General features: G+C 33.2%; 1 protein-coding gene across 1 annotated transcript; it reads right to left on the reverse strand.

Moving 5' to 3' along the window:
- Positions 1 to 309: 309 nt before the first annotated feature.
- Positions 310 to 11,191, reverse strand: LOC114712845 (probable helicase MAGATAMA 3). The gene is made up of 20 exons (XM_028897400.1): positions 11,033 to 11,191; positions 10,770 to 10,932; positions 10,162 to 10,295; positions 9,433 to 9,642; positions 8,402 to 8,593; positions 8,207 to 8,242; positions 7,366 to 7,451; positions 7,046 to 7,096; positions 6,010 to 6,121; positions 5,829 to 5,934; positions 4,880 to 4,977; positions 4,439 to 4,552; positions 3,827 to 3,919; positions 2,985 to 3,038; positions 2,532 to 2,590; positions 2,336 to 2,420; positions 1,476 to 1,841; positions 933 to 1,055; positions 767 to 853; positions 310 to 637 (listed from the first exon to the last, which is right to left on the reverse strand). Exons 1-20 carry the CDS (start codon positions 11,132 to 11,134, stop codon positions 428 to 430), a joined length of 2,481 nt encoding a protein of 826 aa, XP_028753233.1. The 5' UTR covers positions 11,135 to 11,191; the 3' UTR covers positions 310 to 427.
- Between the last annotated feature and the right edge of the window lie 7,483 nt (positions 11,192 to 18,674).

The following is an 18,674-nucleotide window of genomic DNA, read 5'->3' on the forward strand; positions in this document are numbered from 1 at the left end:
CACCTTTTGATGTTGAAATGGAAACAATAAAGACTTGCACATTTTGCCCATTGTTTTCTAAAATCCCCGACGTCGAAGTCCACCAATCGAAGTACATATAAGAATTGACAAGTGGATGATCTATTCTGCTTTGATAATCAAATGGCAATTCCCTCTTCACATAAATGATTTGGTGATCCACTGGAACTGCTCTCATGCTCATGCCCTTTTTTTTTTTTGGGGGGGGGGGGGGAAGCGTTGAAATTACAATTCTTCTAAAGCCCTCCCAGCTCCCATAGATAAAGGGGAAATACGGGGTAAGAATTTGACTTGGGGGAAGATATATATATTAAGTAAAACCTATATCTTAGAAAAGAAAAGCAAAACTCTGGACAAACCGGATTATTAACGATTTTGAACAATCTAAATCCAATCTAAATTGTCAAAACTAATCTTCATCATAACCGGCATACTCCATGTCCGCATCACCATCCCCATAATCTGGTAATTCTTGTTCCGCATCTGCCGCAGCATTGTCAAGTGGTACAATATTATCAGTCTCATCCGCTGCCGCCACCAACGGAGGTGCTTCTGTTATTTTTACCTTCATGGATTTCAGCTTCTCATCGCTGAAGAACGAAGAATACGGTTTGCCAACCTACAGCACCAAATTGTTAAGTTGCTCCCCAGGTTCCAGTATTCAATTCGAATCACAATAAAACATCAGAACATTTTGATTGTATTGCATGTACTAAGCATCTGAATGACTGACTACACAGAATATCACCTTGAACAAAGCGTCTCTCTTCTCAGCACTTTCCACAAGCTTATTCCATCGCTCACTCCTCCTCAATGTTGAGGCTGATCCAACCACCTATCAAAAGAACCAAGACTTAGATGACCACATTAAGATGCATGTAACAGAGGAAACTTGGGCATTGAAGGTACAATACCAACACTGCAGACTTTGCCCGAGTTATACCGACATTCATTCGCCGGTCATCCTCTAAAAACCCTATCCCTTTCTCCTTGCTTGCCCTGACACAAGAAAAGATTGCGATATCCTTTTCACGTCCCTAAAAGACAGAAAAATGCAGCCTTTAATCGCACATCAGATGTGTGAGCCATGTAAGATGAAAGTTACCCCTCATTCAAACTTGACTAATACACGTAGCATCTCCTTCCCTTGAATTACTCTAAAGTATAACAATTTATAACTATAATTCAATGATTCAATCCAGGCACTGGTTGTATTCATCTCAGAATGGAATATCTTAAACATGAATCATTTGAAAGCCTTTCAAATATGCACCTTCCCAGGCATCTTGTGTTCCATAGTCATCTATTAGAACTATATTCGCAATAATTCTTCGGTTATATTATGAATTAAATAATCTATTGTTAAAATTTTCAAGGCATAGTTAAATAAGTAGTGAGGACTCAATCTCTCCATAAAATCACTGCCTTATTTGTGTGATAAAATTGAGCTGGGTTACCTGGCAACCATCAACAGTACATATGTCCACTACTTTCTCTGCTGACACTCCAAACTCCTCTTCAAAACGTTTTTGCAAGAGCTTTACTTGTTGGCTATAGGGAGAAATTATCGCAAGGTTACCAGACTTCAGCACTGGATATAATGTTACCAGCTTTTGATATAGGAGCAGAACGAATTCAACTTCATTGGAGTTAACCCATGAACCACTTCCAGCTGGCCGGGCCTCTTGTCCCTCGTGTATATCAAAGAAGCAAAATGGGCCAAAGCAACAGTACTCATGCCAGTCTCGTTCTGTCCGGAATTTGACATCTTCCCCATCTTCCAGTGAATCTTCATAGAACTCTCTAGAAGGAAAGCTTCTAATCTGTTGCGAGTCACACATCAGAATACTTGTCACATAAATTATCATAAATAATAAGATGCAGGATAACTGTATACAAATCCGCAGATGAAATCCTGGAAACTCAAGTTCAACTCCGCTATAATTTCTATTATTTGCATAATTTATAGGGCGGATATAAGGATGGGTATTAGAATAGAAGATATCCCCTAGACAACAACAAAAGGGAAAAAAATTGAGGGCCAAAAAAGCCAGCAGCAATTCAATCTCACTGGCCATATGAAATAGGGGATCCGTTGAAACCTGATAACTGATTGTTCCAACAATAAATTACAGCAAGACTTCACTCTTACTGTTTGAAAGGAAGGAGGTAGGTGAGATATCTTCCTGACAACTCTGGCTTGGAATTTTGTTTTCAGATGGCCATTATATCAAGCTCAAGTATTCATTCACACATGAACTGTAAGATCACGTATATTCAACAGTCCATTTTCTGAATATGCCGTTAATGTACTGACCTCAGGATGCATTCGGTATTGAGTCTTTAACATTATCACAGGATAGCCAGCCTCTTTCAATCTTTCAAACAAGCTTTTGCCATACCTTTGATTCAAGAAAAATAAACGCACAAATTATATGAAGTGAATGTTTTAATCCAAAAAACTAAAATGGATAAAGTTGAGTATCACTATCACTGGGGAAAATAATCCATACCCATGATTCTTTGCTGCCTCTGAAATCACAGTTGCTGGTAGTTGAGCTGGATCTCCGACCTGAAAGGAGTGGAAAACGTAGCCACAGTCAGGACAGGATGAGGAACAACTATTGTTGAAATGCAACGCTCAGCACTTTTAATTTCTAAAAACTAGTTTTTATTTATTTATGTTAATGAATGAAACCGTGAGAAGAAGCGGGAAAAAATACAATATGAAAATAATCCTTCCACTTTATCAGGCACTGTTTTACATATTAATCCTCGAGGTGAATTCTGAATCTCAAACTTAAGCAGCATCTCAAATGTTATTAACAATAAAAATATATGAACCAATGAAAACTGAGCATAATTTGAATTTATTTTCTTTCAAGCATGATAATTGCAAGTTAAAATACTGATAAAAACATAAAATATAGAGTAGGTTTTTCTAATGCAGCAACAATAAAACGTACCAGAAAAACTTTTTTGCATTGATTGGCCAAGGGAACAAGAGTTGCAGGCTCCACCTATTCAAGGGTAAATGTCATACTTCATACAAGATATAAATATAGAATAACCCATATTCATTTTGTACTTAGGCAGACGAGTTACTTCATGCTAAATATCCCACCCAGTGGTAGCAGAGCAAATTTATCAAGATGACCCTAAGATTCTACAGCTGACAAGATTTACATGTGTCAGCCTGCACAGACAATGTTGATACAAATGATAGGTAGAAAACAAAACGAAATTAGTTTCAACAACACTACACATAATTCAACGTGTTTCATTACCATGAAAATTTATAAAGTTGATGTTTAGTGCGTAGTTTTCGTATCCGTTTGTCAAGAGCAGCCCCCAATAAACGATAATCATTCAAGTTTTTCTCTTACAGTCCCCTTCCACCATTCTCATTGTCTAGGTTAGAAATCTAACATGTTATCACTGAAATTAAAACAAGGAAAGAATCCTTTAAACTAAATGTTGCCAGAAAATAGGAAATGCATTAGGTCAGAAAGACTGCTGAACGACAGAAGATCTATTTTTCCTCTTTTTTCCTGCCAAAATCAACCTTGGTTGCAAAATGATTCTTGAAAAAGAAATGAAGGGAAGCAGCAGGAGGAAGGTTATTTGCCATGTTTCTGTTTGACGTGCTTCCATACATAGGTATTCCATTCTAAATACCAAATACAAATGGCTGGTGAAATATTCTTAGGAAGTGTAAGAAATTTAGTCAAACTTCGCCAATTTAAGCCATATGCAAATCTATCAACTGAATAACACGTGAAGTAAATAAAAAAGGATGCAAACTTACAGCTTGCGCTGATTCATCTATGATCACAACATCAAAGCTACGATTTAGTTTACTGAAAACATGAGAACCACTAAAGCTGAGGGTGGAGAAGACCTGCCAAGCATAAAGAAAACATTACATTACAAAGTACCGTGTATCATGGTATTGTGGGTGAAATAGTGGATCAGTTTGCAAGTATTTTTTTAGGAAGACTTAATTATTTTTAATTGCAAATAAGAATGAGATATTATTCATAAATATTTCACGTAGGATTTTATTTATCATTGGGTAAATGTTGGTTAGGATCTAGCGGATTATTTTCTAATTTATTTGTTGTTTAATGTATATTTTTAAATCATAAATAAGAGAGTAGTTAGTGAGGCTAAGCAGAGGATAACTTTTGAAATTCTATGTAATTTTGGAAATTCTCCTATGGCTTTATTAGTTGTATGAGGTTAAGATTCTTGCTCATATTTAATAGAGATTTTCTTTTATCTTTATTAATTTGTGAAGCAAGATTCTGATTCCCCATTTTAAAAGGGCTTCCCTTCCTTCTTTGTCTATACCTATCTTGGATCCTATCATTGAGAAAGTCGCTTATTTTAAATCACTCAACAGAATGGCTAAACATACTATTGTGGCTTCGTCCAAAATAGCAGCCCGAAGACTGTCATCATCAGTTCCTGTAGGACCACTACTCTGTTTATCAGTGGATGATTTGTTAGCAGTAGCCCGCTTCTGTTTCACCTGCAAGTAGAATTTACAGCATCAAAATTTGACACATGGTATGAATCAATTAAATTTCCAAGGAAAAGTACTTAACAAAGATAAGTCAGAAAAACTACAATGCAATCGCCATAGTCAACTAAATAATTATTTTCAATGAGATGATTCCTAAAGGAGCAATGTTAGAGCGTTTTCATTGAACTCTGGGAATATATATAGTGCTGAAGTTTCCAAATAAAATACCCGAAGCCAAATGGTATTATAACCAAATTTTGTTGAATCGGTAGCATGGAAAGTTAAAAAATTACATTTTTAGAAATAATCAGTGTTGTATCTACATATACATACAAGTTCATCTAGGGCAACTGACTTGATAGAATGATGTGCTTTAAGACCAATACGCACAACTTTAGGGCAATAAGAACGGTCACCTTCATCATGTACACCTGATAAAATCCAACAGTAACAAAAATTAATGAACAAAAACTGCATCAGATGCAAGATTCCTATAAAAACAGACTTCTAAAGGAAACTAGTGTTAAATAGTCAGTTAGTCTGCTCATAATAAGAAATCATTAACTACAAGGGCTAGCAAACAACTGCACATTCAGCCTAAATGGCGTTGATTTCTCCCTCGAAAGAATGCCTGTGTTGAACTTACAAACCCACAACAACAAAACCTTAATAATTTTTTTTTAAATGACAATGTAGTAGAAACTACATACTCTTGGAGATCACATCATATCTTAATTATTTACCAAAATAAACAATGCTGAAAGTTCAAACCTTCACAACTTCGAGTGTTTGTATTCTTTAAATGGAAGACATCATTATTGAAAGTGATACACTTAATGCAGAATCACTTCTGATGACAATTTGTTTAAGATTAGAGAAAAAAGTGATTTTGGTTGATTAAATACAAGGGAGTTGTAAGATAGGGGTTAGCTTAACAAAATAAGCTCAAAGTAAATTATTTTCAACAGATACCCCCATCTTACCCCAACAACTCCCTTGCATTTTTTAATCAGCCAAAATCACTTTTTTCTCCAATCTTAAACAAACGGATCCTAACTGTTGCATGCTATATGAGAAAAATAATTGCCAACACACTTCTATTTAAAAGTTTATTTAACGTGTCGTCAAGTAAAGGTAATGTAAATACATTTTTCCACCAAAGATGGATTCTTTTTTTTTTTTTTTAATGGCAAAGATGCATGTAATATAAGAATCTAAATTTTTTTTTTTTGGCCAAGCATATAAGGCAGAAGGATGAAAGATTGAGTGAGGAAGTTGATACCTCCATTTAAAACACGCAACACAATCTCATCCAAGGCAGAATTTGATGGAGCACATACTAGCACTCGTACATGATACTTGCGACTTGAGGTTACAGCTTCAGGTTTCTAAAAACATATGAAAAAATATAGTAAGAGATAATATTGTGAAATCAAAATGTCGACAGAATGATTCATACTCACTAATTCATTTCCTGTGGTCGGGTAGAAACCATCATCGCCATCCTTTGGCATCAAACTGTCCCTGGGATTAATGCCAGTCAACCATGGAGATGCCAGTCCCCAATGCTTGTATCTGCACAAGGACAATACAGAAAAAATACATCACAAACTACTATTTTTTAAGGGTCATATAACATTCTGTTCCTATTTGGTTGGGTCATGGCAGAAGTGCTTATATGGTTATAATAGTATAACCTACACTGGTACACTAGAGTCAACAAGCCAATTACATATCAGGACGGCAAGTGACTAGAGATGGGCAAAATACGAAGACCCTAAGGAAACCCAAAATACCTGCTTGATTTTTGTGATGGGGATTATTACAGTAATTTAAGGGCTCTGGGTTTGAGTAGTATGACAGCCACCTTGTCCCAAACCTTTAGTGTGTGTGTATTTGTTTCTCTTTTTCTTATTTATGCAATTTACAAATATATTAATCAAGATGGTATATGATAAAGTAATTATATACTATCCATATGGTGTTTTTTGTGTCACATAAATCGTTGTTTGAGATTTTTTTTTTTTTGGTTGCGTTTTGTCTAGAAAGATGGCAATGTGCAGGTACCCACTCGGATATCCTAATCTGAATATGAAATATGTGATACATTCCTATATTCTCTAACATATGCAATATCTGAAACCTATCTGAATCTGATAAAACTTCACGTTCCTATTGCCTGCACTACAAATGCCTGAATCGTGAAAAGCACTGCAAATATTAAAGTACTGGATATTGGATAAAGGTCTTCCAAAATAGCAAATACTAATGTTTATCATTCAAATATACTTTTCAAACTCGTAATTAGTGTGAAAAAACTTGTACTTATTAACTTTCAAAAATATATTATATTCAAAAAGAACAATCAAATAAAAGACACAAATCAATAGATTTCCCAATAAGAAAATAAAAAAAGGTCTCAACATGAAAGCATTACAAAAAAGCAACAGCAAGAACATGAGGAACACTAAAGTAAATAAAGCCCAATAATTCAAATACTTTTCCTCAATTGGCAACTGTGGTCCCCGCTTCAGCTCAAATGCTCCACTCCTAAAAGGCAAAAGAGATTAATACATCAGCGAGGAAATGGATTTAACTAACAGGCATCAGGGAAATATAAGTGTGTGCTAATTGCTTAAGTTCTTAGGGCATACTTTGTAGAAGCAAAATTTTCCAATTTTTTACTTCCTCCACTGCATTCCCTTAAATCTCACCTCTACCAAGCATACTCTTGTAATATTGTACTCAATATAACAATGAAAATCACCAACATATGATTATTTTTAACAGATCAGCACAAAATCTAGAAAGAGCCATACTTAGAATGCACTCTGGCTGGAGTTGCGTGCAAAATGGTACTTAGAAGTCCAAGTATGGTCTGAGTCTTTCCAGTCCCTGGGGGACCCTAAAAGAATTTTGTTAGAACCAATTAAAGCATTTACAGAGGCCAATAACCAAAACACAAATTATATCATAATAATCCATACATATGCTGAGAAAAGATTATAAGAAGATAATGAATGTCAAAAAGATATTACAGAAAGCAGTTCATCATGTAAAAACACAACCTAGCGACACGAGTGAAAATGACACAGATTCATATCCTAGTTCCAGAAGTAACAGTTGAATGGTCCGACCCAACCTTGTTCGATGAGATTTTTAAAATATTTAAAAAAAAAAAAGAAACAAATGTATGAGGAACAAGATCCCTAACAGATAAGAAGGTGATACAACAACCCATGAATCAGTTGATCAATCTCAAGCAGGGGACACTGAAGATGCCCTAGTGCCCCAAGCCTATTCCTGCCCATCAAGGACATGGTTTATCCCATGCAGGCCTAGCACCTGCCTGAACAGCCAACCCCAACACCACATGTGCAAAGGTTAAAACGATGTACCAGGTAAAAAAAAAGAAGGCGGAGCTGTTATCAACGTGAATAAAGAGAACAAGAAGGTTGAGATGCTGACAACCAAATTTTGTCAGTTTCAACAAAAATTAATCTCCTTAAAACTACCGTCTCTTTGATGCAAAGATAGCTGTCTTCCTCTTCAGCAAAGGATCATAAGTATTCCAATGCACACATGGCATCAAAATATTACAGTGGAAAAAAAATTAAAGTATGTTAAATCATCAAAATAAGGGCACACATCAAGACAAACCTGTATCAAGACAAAGGCATTAGGTAAAAGACCAGCCTGCAAGAGAACACAAAAGTTTTTTGAGGAAAAGGCCATCAAATATATACATGTGTCATGTACACATAGACATATACAAACTTGACCGTGCACTTGTGTGTCTGAATGCATATAAACATAAATATACAGATATATGACATCCTCATAGTAGAGACTTACTGTTATGGCCTCACGTTGATATTGATTGAAAGTACTTTCAACGTATTCCTTCAAAGGCAATGGGATTTTCCAACCCTGATCTGTGGTACCAGAATTCTGCCTACCAGCTGATAATATCAAATCCTTGTAAGGAAGAAAGCTTATAGATCGCACTGCCAAATACTCACGGGCAATTGTGGATAAACTGCATATCTGTAGAATACCAAATTAATTTCAGGAATACAATAACCTTTATCTTGGTAAAACAAAAATTAAGCATTCCTGCCCTTTTCAATGAACAAGAGAACCTTTTGAAAATCTCCAAGTACACAAATGCACAGAAGTGCGATTATCCTAATAAAATGGCTATGATTTAACAAAATACTTTAATATATAATTTAGAAATTAGGGAGCTTTTGCCATTTTAAAAAAAAAAATACAAGAGAGAGAAATACACGATTTCTTGAAGAGCCAAATGAATGGCCCCTAAACATTAAGAACACTACCTATGTAGTAGGGACCTTTTCTAAGAACATACTTAAATGATGTCTATGCCATCTAATATTTTATAGCGGATCCACATTTTTGTGCTATGTAATTAAAACATAGAGCTGTATTATAGATATCAAATATATTGATTTCCAGAGAGAGAATTCGTTATAAAAAAATCTAGTTCCCATGTCAAATTGCAATGCTCATGCATCTAGAAATCCAATGAATATTGTTTCTTCAGCCTTTGAGTGACAACAAAACAAATTTTTATAAGTAGAAGATAACAATTAGAATATTACAACACCAGAAACAACAACAACAACAACAATGAGAACAACAAGCCTCATCCGTACAATTAGATATTATACGAATCAAATCTAAAGGAAATGAAAATGTAAAAGATACTTAGTTTAAGAGTTTCAAACACACAATTCATCCCCAGAACAGAACTTGTTACGTCAGCTTCATTAGAATGAAGACCAGAGAGGATGCGAGATCAGGAATCAAAATGAACTGCCAGACATAACAAGGAGAATAGAAAATTGGTCAAAATAAATTACCTTAAGAAAATACAGCTGCCTTTCTGGCTCGGAAATATGACAACGCATATTCAACAGTCTCGGGCAAGACTTTACATCATTTGTATTAAAATGCGAGAACTCTCCAGCTAGATTGAGTCTGACTCGAAGAAGTCTGGCCTCAGAAAATCTACGTATGTGATCCACCAAAGCAAATGCATAAACTGTAGGTAATTTCTTACCATTCAGAAACTGCATCATGACAATGATAAAATAAATTAATCCATTTGAAGTTCAGGCCCATTATACATCAGAGACAAAGTAGATAAAGGAAAAGACTGACAACAATGCTTTTTTGTTTTCTCAAATTCAAAGCAAGTGGAGCCCCAGCTTCCCTCCTCAAAATAGTAGAAACAAAATAAAATTTATACAATACATGGATATTTCAGATTTTCTGTGCGGCAACATTCATGTCAGTTTTTTGTTCCATGTCCAGTACAATGTCAATGTTTCCTAGATCCTTCCTTATTGATGATTAGCTTAACAATAAAAATACTGCTTCTAGTTGCAAAAATATTCTCAAAGGACGTAAGAATTGCCGTTTACAAATTCACTAGGAGAAACGTCAACAATTAGAAGCAAAAGCACGCTACCTTTAAACAGAAAAACAATCAACTTAATCTGGGCTGTAGAAGGCAAAATAATAATAGAAGAATACATCATAGTAGGACCTGCAAAGTTTGCAAGGGTACATTTTCTGATCATTAGTACCTTTTCTTTTGAGAGTAGTAGAAGATCATTCTGCGATATTGATTCACCCTCCTTGATTTCACAAGGAAGTTCTATAAAATGAAACCCATCTGCCTCTGTGCAACTCTTTACTACGCCTAACTTCCATTCAGTCACTGCAGTTTAAGTAGAGTTCTTCAGCACCATAGAGAGGCATTCATTTATCATCACTCAAAATTCCAAACGAAAATCAATGCTCGTAATCAAATTTGTGACTTCCTCGTGCAACTTCAATGATAGTATAAAGAGAAAAAGGAAAAAAACTTTTAAGGAGGAACTTAGAGAAATCTTTCTTATCTTCTCAGTATGAATCCAAACAAGTTTACATAAGTCAAGGTCAAGGATTTTTTTTTTTTGGGGGGGGGGGGGTTTGGGGGTGTAATTCTAGCACACCTTACTAACAAAAATTATATTACCGGAAGAACGTCTTATATTTAAGTGTGCCAAGGATGAAAGTTTGTTAACATTCAAAAGCCAATACCATCCTTCAATAGGCCGAAGATATTGCAAATCCAGCAAAATAGAGAATTCTTTCGAATCAAACAAATAAGACATAAAGCAGGATAACTAAATAAATAAGCAAAAAATACCCTCTTCGTCCTCGTTCTCCTTAGCTATCTGAGATTTTGCTTCTTCAAAAATGAGAGGCTCGTAAGTAGAGATATATTCATCAACGTCTTTGTACTGAGACTTCACTTTGGGCAGTCTAGACGAATCTCCATCCCCAGTCTCTCCCCCATTGTTCTTCTGCTTCTGAAAAAACCAAATGCCAAAACTCTCCACAATTAAGAATCGACCAGAAAGATAGTTTTTTTTCTTTTTTCCCAGAGACAGAAAGTAGTTAAGCAACTACCTTAGATTCCTTGAGAAGACGAAAGTAGTCCCAACTAAGAACAATCTGATAGAAGCGGCGTATTACAGATTCTTCCTGAAGCTTTTCTTTGTCCAGTGCCATATAGAAAGGAAGAGGGGTTTAGGCGCAGAAAAGATTTTGAGAAGAGGGACGGGGTTTTAAGAGGGAGCGCCCGCAAAGAACGAAGCCTGAAGTATGTAAATGGCAACGTCTTTTGGTGAAATATAGATAAATAAATGGGAACCTATAGAAATTTCTCATGGTTACTCCCAGTCTGCCCCTCCCTCTTGTAAAGTATTCCCTCTGTTCTTTATTATAAGAGACAAATAATCGAAATACGTTAATAAAAAAAATAGTTAAAATTAGTTAAGAATAATTAATGTGTAAAAAATATAATTTTTTTTCAAAAATGCCCTCATTAATAAGGAGAGAGAGCATGAGAGAGAACAATTAAATTATTAAAAGAAAGAGAAGTGGGAGGGAGAGAGAGTGTGAGTTGGAGATAATAAATATAGATAAAATAGTAAATCAACACAAAAAAGTAGAGACAACTTGTAAGTGTCTCTTATATACAGGAATATGCCCTGAACATCAAATGTCTCTTCTAATAAGGAACGGATGGAGTACTTTTTTAGAAATGATAGGTAAATAAATGGGAACCTATAAAAATTTAAGGAGCTCAATTAAAAAAATTAGAGAAATGAGATTATGAAATTTTAACAAAAAAATATGTAGGATGAAGAAGTAGAAAAATTAATCAAAAGCTTTAAACTTCATATCTGCAATTTTTTGAATTTAATTTATTAAAATTCCCCCATCCTCATACAAAACAGACCCAGGTGTGAATTAATTATATTTTTCTGGGAAAAATAATTAATTATATTTTCTGAAACTTACTTACATTAAAAATTTAATGCAATTTTCCTATTTCGGTTCTATATAATATATTTTTAAAAAAATTGAAAATTTTTTGAACAAATTTAATCACTTAATCATATATCTTTATTTGTAGTGAGGTAGTTAAATTAAAAAAAAAAAAAAAGCATCGTCTCATGAATTGCATATACTTTAAGTAAAAGTTATGCATTGGCAAAAGCGAGAAATGGAGAGAGTTGTTTTTAATTTTAGATAAATATTTGTAAAATAAAAACTTCATTTTTTATTTGTTGACTGAATGGGGCTTTAGTAATTGAGTATCAATGATATTATTGATAGTACTTATAAGCTAGTACTCAAATATATACATACATATATATATATGAAGAGGACGAAATATAATTTATCACCAAAATATGCAAAACCTCCATATGGTCTCAAAATGGCATGTCTATGAAATTTTTAGGAACCATTTGAAATTAATTTTTTGTGAAATGATTCAAGTGTCCTCATTTTAAAAAAAAAAAAAAGAAGGAAAAACTCCCCTGATGACTAGAAAATTTTTCGAATGAGTAGTTAAGTTAGGATTAGATCCTATCACTTTTTAATTCTTGAAAAGTCATATGCATAGTTTATTGTTGCTTGTGAGTCATTCTCCATATGATTTTGGAAGTTTTTTTTTTGGCTAAATACATACACCCTTTCATTGGAAATAATTTTATCTGAAACACTATCAGGTACTAAATATGAATATCTATTCTAATAAAAATTTAAAATTTGACTTGTCACATTACAAGAGATTTTTTTTTTTTTTTTAAATCCAATCCCAATAGGCATCTGGAAGTTCTAGAGATGTGTGTGGGATAGGCATATGAAGATAAAGTTACTTATGGGCCTGATGCTTTCTGATTCTGAGCCAGTAACCCGGAAGTGTCACGCCCATAACTACGGCCCATCCTGTCTAAGAATTCAACTATATACTCGAACAGCCCTACCTTTTTTGTACACAAAATAGGCCTTATAATGTTTTTGTTTTTTGTTTTTTTTTTGTATCGTTTATCTCCTACGTCTGTTATATCTACAGAAGATTAAACTCACAATATCACATTTAAACAAAATTTAAGAAAGTGTACTAACGAGATTGGGTCTAGTAAAAAAAAACTCAAATGACTAGTCTCTCACAAATCCATTTACAATGATTTATTAGCAATTTTTTAATCATGATTTACAGAATACAAGATAAATATATGAAAGGAGTTTTGTTTCGACTTGTATAAAATGTGTTTATAAATAATTTCAAACGTGATATCAACCAGGGCCTAAACAAACCAAAATTGAATCCTCATTGGGAGAGATAGTCACCTTTAGAGGTGAGCAAAATCGAATCGTAATAAAAAACTGAACCAAACCAATTTCAATTTTGGTTTTTTTTGTTCGGTTATTTCATTTTTCAATTATATATTCAGTTTTTATTTTTTAACAATTAGATTTTCAATGTTCGGCTCTTGGTTATTAGAAAAAAAATTGGTTAAAATCAAAAAACCAAAATAAATATATTTTATATTTATATTAATAAATATTATTATAACAGATACATATATGTGGGTATATGTGAGCTCTTTAAATATATTTATATTCACTAAACACGGTCATAATAAATATTATTATAAGAAATCATATTAAATAATGAAATATTTAGTAATTAATAGTTATAATTGTGTTTTATTTTTTAAATTTAAAATCACTTTTTACATTTATATATTTCGTTTAAACGAACCAAAATATCTCGGTTAATTCAGGTTTGATTAATTTGATTAATCAATTTCAGTTCGATATTTAAAATTGATTCTATTCAATTATTCAGTTATCACTAAAAATCAAATCGAAAAACCGAATACTCACCTCTACTCATATTTGGTACCTGATAGTAACTTGAATAGGTTTACTTGCAATAAAAATATACATGCTTATCAAAAAATGTAAGCATTTAGTATGAGTTCAACCAAACAATCCCAATAACTGATTGCCCTTGCTTAGAACATGAAGGAAGCGTTTAATGTTGGGATGTGACCCTGTTAAAGAGATCTTATATCTTAATTATCATGATTATGAAAAATGGACATATTTCATACTATACAGTAATATTTTAGGAAAATCATGTTTGTTAACATTAAAACATTAACTAATTTATTAATCCCGAGGGGTTAGGTCAGCTGGCTGGGGCTGTCCTAGTTTAACCACAGGTCTCGAGTTCGAGCTGTGGGAATGCAGCACCCTGAGGGGCCAGAGGGCGCCGACCGAAAGGTTCCTTGCAAGCCCTCGATCCGGATTAGTTTGGGGACGTTGTCACGGCTGAAAGATGCCTATTTCCCTGGGATACCGGAAGAGAAATCCAAAAAAAACATTAACTAATTTATTTAGTTTTTTAATGGAGAAAACTTAGGTCCAATGCACCAACAAATTGCTGCCATCTGGATTATTCAACACGTCAACATTTAACCCCCCAAGAAACTCCGTTAGCATTACCCACCTCCGCGAGTTCATCCATGGCCGCCACTGATGCTCTTCTTCCTTGTGTTATTCTCCGACTTGCTACCTTTCAAGCTGGATGCTCCGGAGAAAATCTTGGCTTCGCAAGCTTCCAATTGTCCTTCCGCAACGACTTTGCTGAGAAATTTAGCGCGAATTGAGCAAGAAGATCGTTCCCATTCTGCTCCCGCGTCAGAGCCCCCATCAACAGTTTTCCACGATGACTTTGCAGCGACGGCTACACCAAGGAATGAATGCACTGCACACAGACTCGCGACTTTAAAAAAAAAAAATGAAGTGGTCTGTTGTGAATGTAGTTGAGGTAGAGAGAGAAATTAGAGAATAAGTTATGATCTCAGGGTTCTAATGGCAAAGAAGAAATTCGTTTTTTACTCCAACAATAAAGAAATTTTAAGCTAAAATAAAATATACATTTAGTCTTTTAATTTTATATAATATTTTAATTTAGTTTTTTAATTTTAAAAGTATATATTTAGTCCTTTAACATAAAATTATTAGACATTAATGATTTTTTTTAACAATTATGGATGTTTTGAAAATTAGATTTAATATGTTAATATTAATTTGAGAATATTTTATCAATATTTAAGATCTTAATATTATCATCTTTTAAAAGAAATTTTAGGATTAAATGACTAAAAGTATACTTTTTGAAGTTAAAAGATTAAATTAAAATTTTATATAAAATTAAAAAAGCAAATATATACTTTAGCTGAAATTTTATTTAGGTTAACGGGAGATTTAATGGAGTTTTTGAGGGGTTAAATGTTGACGTGTAGAATAATTCAGATGGCAGCAATTTATTCGTGCACTGGACCCAGTGTATCCAAATCACAGGACCTAAGTTTTCTCCTTTTCTAATCCACGTAAATTAATTAACTCTTATAGGAATTATTATTTCAATTTTCAATTACATTTCTTTTAATTTTCCATTTATTCAATGCAAGTAACATTTCTCCAAATTATTATATATCCAAATATTAGTGACGCAGAAGTGGCTTAACCGAAGATTGTCTGCTTGCAAACCATCAAAAATCTCAATTAAGAATAATTCAAAAGGTACATATATTATAACAAAAAATTTGAGTCTATTAAATATTCATAATAATAATAATATTGCCCTTGTCAATAGCAGACTAATGGTGTAAGACCCGCTAGATCGCTTTGAGTTTCAAATTCAAAGAGGTGTTTGGATAGAAATCAAACCATAGTTTTAAAAATATTTTTACAGTTTACAAAGTAAATATATGAAAAAGATTGTTCCGTTTTGTAAAAAAATACTTCTTAGAAGCATTTTTTATGGTTGTCAAACACCTCCTAAATTTAAAAGAAGACACTTTTATAGTAATGGAAAGGAAAGTTATAAATCCCAAACTGAATTATGAGTTGTTCTGTTGCCGGATAATAAGATTCAGAAAAAGTGTTGGATATCAGATGATACTATTTTTAAAAAAAAATATTCCTAATCATTTGCTTTATAATATATGGGGCATTAATTATGGCAAAATAATCCTTGTGGAAGAAGGATGAATGAGATCATTTGAAATCCTTAATGAACAAGTACGTTTACTTGCTCAATGGTCTTGCATTCGTATTTCTCAAATCCAACACGTAACCGTGTGACTTTATTAATATACTCTACATTTCGGCCATAAAAAGGACTACGCTACACGAAACCCAAACTTCCAACGCATTTATTTACCCCACGTCATCTTTCTTTTCCCACTTTTTCTTCATGAATTTTTCCTCCAAAACTACAAGATTTAATTGAGATTTATTTCGAACTTAAATATAAAATTTTAATTTATTTTGTTCTCTAAATTTATAGTTTTCGTCAAACTCTCTCTATTAATTAGACATAAGTTGGTATTAATGAGGTGGTTTCAATGTAAATGATTAAAGGGTTACTTTATAAAAAACTAACACACATTTTTTATATATATAATTAACTCAATTAATTTTTTAAATTTTTACAAATTAGTTATATAATTCTTACATTTAAAACTAACATGAGAATATAAAAAAAAAACTTACATCAAGTTTTTTATATATGTTATGTTAGGTTCTCTTTTTTTTTTTAATATGAATTTATAGTTTAGTGATAATATTTTAAGAATATAACATACGATCAAACATGACAATTTGATATAATGAATATAAACAACTTAATTTACATATTGTTGATTATAAAAATATAAGTACATAATTAACTTATTTCGAGTTTTGCGGAACATTATTGAAAAAACATATCTAGTGAGAAATAATACGCATGTGTATTTATGTTCCTTCTAAAGTTAAAAGCAAAATGACGTTTTTCCATCTCATAATATAAATTTTAATTTAATCTCTTAATGTCTTCCTCTTGCGTTAAGTCCATTAGTGTAACTAATAAAAGGCAAAGCCATTATCGAAATCCTTTTGCCAACTCTGTGCTTTTATATGCATTTATTGTCATTGGTGTGTTTGGGTGTATTGTGAGAAATAGACTATTTACTTAATGTATACTGATCTTTAATATAAGATCTTATTTGACTTTTATTTTAGTTCTAAATATAAGACCCCAATCCACTTTGTCTCTAATATTTATGTATTTTTTCCAAAATAGTCCTTTTAATAATTGTAGTCCTAGCCAATATAGTTGATTAGTAGGGATATTTTAGGAAAGGTAACACCTATTTATTACAAATAACTAACTTAACTTCTTTCTTTAATCTCTTCAAATTAGTTAACTGAGTCTTATAATTAGGATCGGAGGTAGTATTATATATTTTCAAAAACTAATTAGTTCACAATTTTGCATCTGAAAAAGAAATAATTTAGAGCTTAGATTTTTTATATATAAGTATTTGATATCTAATGCTATTAATTCATATTCAAATGTAGTCAAAACTTGATTTGGTTCAAACTCTAATCAAATAGGTGTTTTATATGGAATTTTAATTATTATGATTATTTAAATAACCAACGGAAACATGCAACATTTTCAATAAAATATTTAATTAAAAAATAATCAATAACGCATGTAGACATAACACTGTCAAAACCATCAAGTCCATAACAACAATTTATGAACATAATACAAATTAGGATTAATATCTTTTTATTTCTTGAAATTTAACATTGTTTTGATTTCAATTCTAAAATTTGAAACTGATACTCCTGAAATTTAATCCATCTAAAAGTTTTAGTTCTATAGATAAAACAATAGCTTGGTTTTTGGACTAAAATCAAAATCAAAATGAGTTCGAACCATACCATAGAGACAGAAAGTGGCATCTACAAATTATATATTGCTAATAAAATAATTAATCAGCTAAACACAAATAAATTAAGATCTATTGACACGCGCCAGTACCACAAGCCGACCCTCATTCTCAGTTACGGCGTGTTATATATATATATATATAGAGAGAGAGAGAGAGAGGACGCGTCTAGGCATTTGAGATCGTTATTCACAATCATCATCGTCTCTCCTTAGAAGCAAAACCAATGACGAAGGATTCAACAATGGCGAAAATCACACCTGCAATTGCATGCCGAAGTCACAACAACAGCCGGAAACAGCCGTTTACGGCGGTGGAGCTCTCAGAATTGGAGATAAACGCCGTTATGCAACTCATTCAACTCAGCGGCGCCGATTCTTATTCGGACCATACAGATCACCAGGAAGACGATAATAGCAGTAATAACATCAGCTTCTCCTTCTCCAGCTTCAGCAAAGATGAAAGCTGTAAATCAGTCGATACAGCATCTTCCTCCTACTCCTCGACCTCCTCCCCCTCCTCCTCCTCGTCGGTCGCTGCAGTATTGTTAATGGAAGCAGAAAAAGGAGAATTATTAGCAGAACAGGATCCTGATGGTGATGATGATAATGATCGGAGCAATTTCGGAGAGAGAAGGAACAAGAGGTACCGATCCATTGCAGAGTTATATAGGGTTACGGACGAGACTGTGTTGATGTCTGTTGTTAGGAGGAGGAAGAAGGAGATGCAGCCGCACCCGTAGTGATCAGAAACGAAGACGCTTCAAATTTCTCGAAGAGACTGAATCATGGTGGATTCCGATCAGCACAGATATGTGAATATTAGATGTGAGTTTTGTGAAGATCGCGTGCTTTATTATTGTCTCTTCGAAATTTAACTCACATTTCTTTCCAAGTCCTTAATATTAGATCCAATTTGAGCAGCTTGTACTCAAAATTGCTTGGTAATTTGAA

The sequence above is a fragment of the Neltuma alba genome, unplaced genomic scaffold, assembly GCF_004799145.2.
Source record: "Neltuma alba isolate B1F8T4 unplaced genomic scaffold, ASM479914v2 tig00011398_pilon, whole genome shotgun sequence".
NCBI lineage: Eukaryota > Viridiplantae > Streptophyta > Magnoliopsida > Fabales > Fabaceae > Neltuma > Neltuma alba.